This window comes from Manacus vitellinus, unplaced genomic scaffold (assembly GCF_001715985.3).
Source record: "Manacus vitellinus isolate BGI_N305 unplaced genomic scaffold, ASM171598v3 scaffold_92_pilon, whole genome shotgun sequence".
In the NCBI taxonomy this organism is placed as follows: Eukaryota; Metazoa; Chordata; class Aves; order Passeriformes; family Pipridae; genus Manacus; species Manacus vitellinus.
The window spans coordinates 577,058-579,095 of NW_021940877.1; the positions used below are offsets into that span (position 1 = coordinate 577,058).

Consider the following 2,038-nt stretch of genomic DNA (forward strand, 5'->3'; position numbering starts at 1 on the left):
GCTCTGGAAGGGGCTCTAAGCTCCCGGAGCTTCTCTCCTCCAGGCTGATCAATCCCAATTCTTTCATCCTTTCCCCATCTCAGAGCTGCTCCATCCCTCTGATCCCCTTGGTGTCTCCTCTGGACTGGCTCCAGCAGCTCCACGTCCTCCCTTGCTGGGAAGCACGTGCCGATATTCCCGTGTCAGTGCGTTCCCCCCTCAGCGGGCGCCTGGGGCTTTGCCAAGGGCACACGAGTTCCACCCCGCGTTCCTGCGGCTCTGACCCCTCTCTCCCTGCAGGCCCACCCGGATCTCGCAGCCGGAGGACACCCGACAGCCCAACAATGTGATCCGGCAGCCGCTGGGCCCCGATGGCTCCCAGGGCTTCAAGCAGCGCAGATAAGGGCGGATGTGCCGCGGTTCCGCCGTTCCAGAAAGCCGGGCCCCCGGCACGGACACACGGACCTGGGCAAGGGGGACTCCCGGCATGATTTGCACTGTGACCCCTTCGCTCTGCCCACTGTGACCTTCAGCCCCACGCACTGTGACCTCCCCTCTGCACCCACTGTGAGCGGCGATCCCGAGGGCTGTCCCGAGGATCCAGCGGGAGAAGGAGGGGGGTGCCGGACTCGGGCACCGGGAGCTGCGTGTGCCGCTCGGGTCGGGGCTGGCGCCAGCAATAACGTTTGTTGTACTCGAAACCCTGGCATTTAAGGAAAAAAAAAGATGGGAAGCGTCCCCAGCCACGCATGTTGTCCTCATCACTTCCAGAGCGAGTTCTGTTTCCGAGGATTTTGGGTTCTTCTGTTTGATTTTCTGTTTGTTTTCTCTGTCTGGGATCGGCCGAGTGCGTGGGAAGGGTTTGACCTGTTTGTGTTAATCCACAGAGGTAGTTCAGTGTTCCCAAAGGAATTCCAATGGATTTCCATGAGTTGAATGGCTCGGGGTTGACAAGCTCTTGCTTCTCCTTCCGAAGAATTGGACTCCTGGATCCCCCGGGATACCTCAGAGCCAGACCTGGTCCACGCCTCGCTCCTGTGCAAGCTCGGCTCCCTTTTCCTGCTGCTTTGAGGAAAAGCTTAAAACACCCCTTGGTTGGGCTCTTTTGTGTTTTGGGGAGAAGGGAATGTGGAGTGATCCCGTGAAAATTCCTGCTGCCTGGCCACAGAGGGCCAGGCAGTGAAGAATTTGGGATATGTGGTGAGGAGGAGAGTATCTTGGAACGGAGAGCGGGATGTCCAGAGGGTCCAACCCCGCAGGGACGGTACGAGCTGCGTTTGCCTCCCGGAATTCCAGACACTGGGAACAAACCCAGCCTTGGAGAGAGCCTGGATGATCCCTCCATCTTCAGGAAAGGGATTGTCCTCCTCCAGCTCCCAGGAAGAGGCCGGGGAGGCCGGTGCTCCGCAAGAACAGGGATGTTCCCCCCTGGATGAAGCTGAATATCAAGGGATGAGATGAACACTAAATGCTGCTCTCGGAGGGGACCTGGAATTCCCTGTGTGGTTCCCGGCGGATTCCCAGCAGATTCCTGGGGTCTGGGTGCTGCCTTCAGTAGGTTCAAGGGTGAACAAGCCAATCCTGACGTGGTGTCCGTGCAGAGCAGCACTTCCTGCATGGAAATATGGCTTAAATCCCACAGGAACGGGAAAAGAAAAACTACCTGTGCATCCCACGGATCCGCCGGAGCTCAGTGAGCTCCTTAAGGCCGATTGCAGGTGGGGCAGGATTCCCTCGGGATTCCCCCGGGATCCCCAGCCCCCAGTGGTTCGGGGGGGTCTCAGTTCCCCCCCGGCTGGTGGTCGGGATGAGCTCCGGGAGGGAGCGGGAGGGGAGAAGGACGTCAGCAATAACCGCAGTCACCGCGCCTTTCCTTAACTATTCCCCAAACCCCACCGAATAGCCAAAAAACCCCAAACCCACCCGGCTCCCGGTGGGGCTGGGCAGTGCTCAGCCACTGCCTCCTCCAGCACCGGAATCTCCGTGTCCGGCACTGAAATTCCATCCCCGGCACCGAAATCTCCCTTTTCCAGCACCGAAATGTCCTTTTCCAGCACCG

General features: G+C 59.3%; 2 protein-coding genes across 2 annotated transcripts in view; both read left to right on the forward strand.

Moving 5' to 3' along the window:
- Positions 1–898, forward strand: part of SZRD1 (SUZ RNA binding domain containing 1) — a 2,633-nt gene extending 1,735 nt beyond the window's left edge. Inside the window, exon 2 of the mRNA XM_029965240.1 lies at positions 280–898. Coding sequence (XP_029821100.1) covers positions 280–382 — 103 coding nt within the window. The 3' untranslated portion in view covers positions 383–898. The remainder of the gene's footprint in view (positions 1–279) is intronic.
- Positions 899–1,174: 276 nt separating this feature from the next.
- The window catches only part of NECAP2 (NECAP endocytosis associated 2), a 7,234-nt gene continuing 6,370 nt past the window's right edge, over positions 1,175–2,038 (forward strand). Inside the window, exon 1 of the mRNA XM_029965231.1 lies at positions 1,175–1,179. Within this exon, the coding sequence (XP_029821091.1) occupies positions 1,175–1,179 (5 nt within the window). The remainder of the gene's footprint in view (positions 1,180–2,038) is intronic.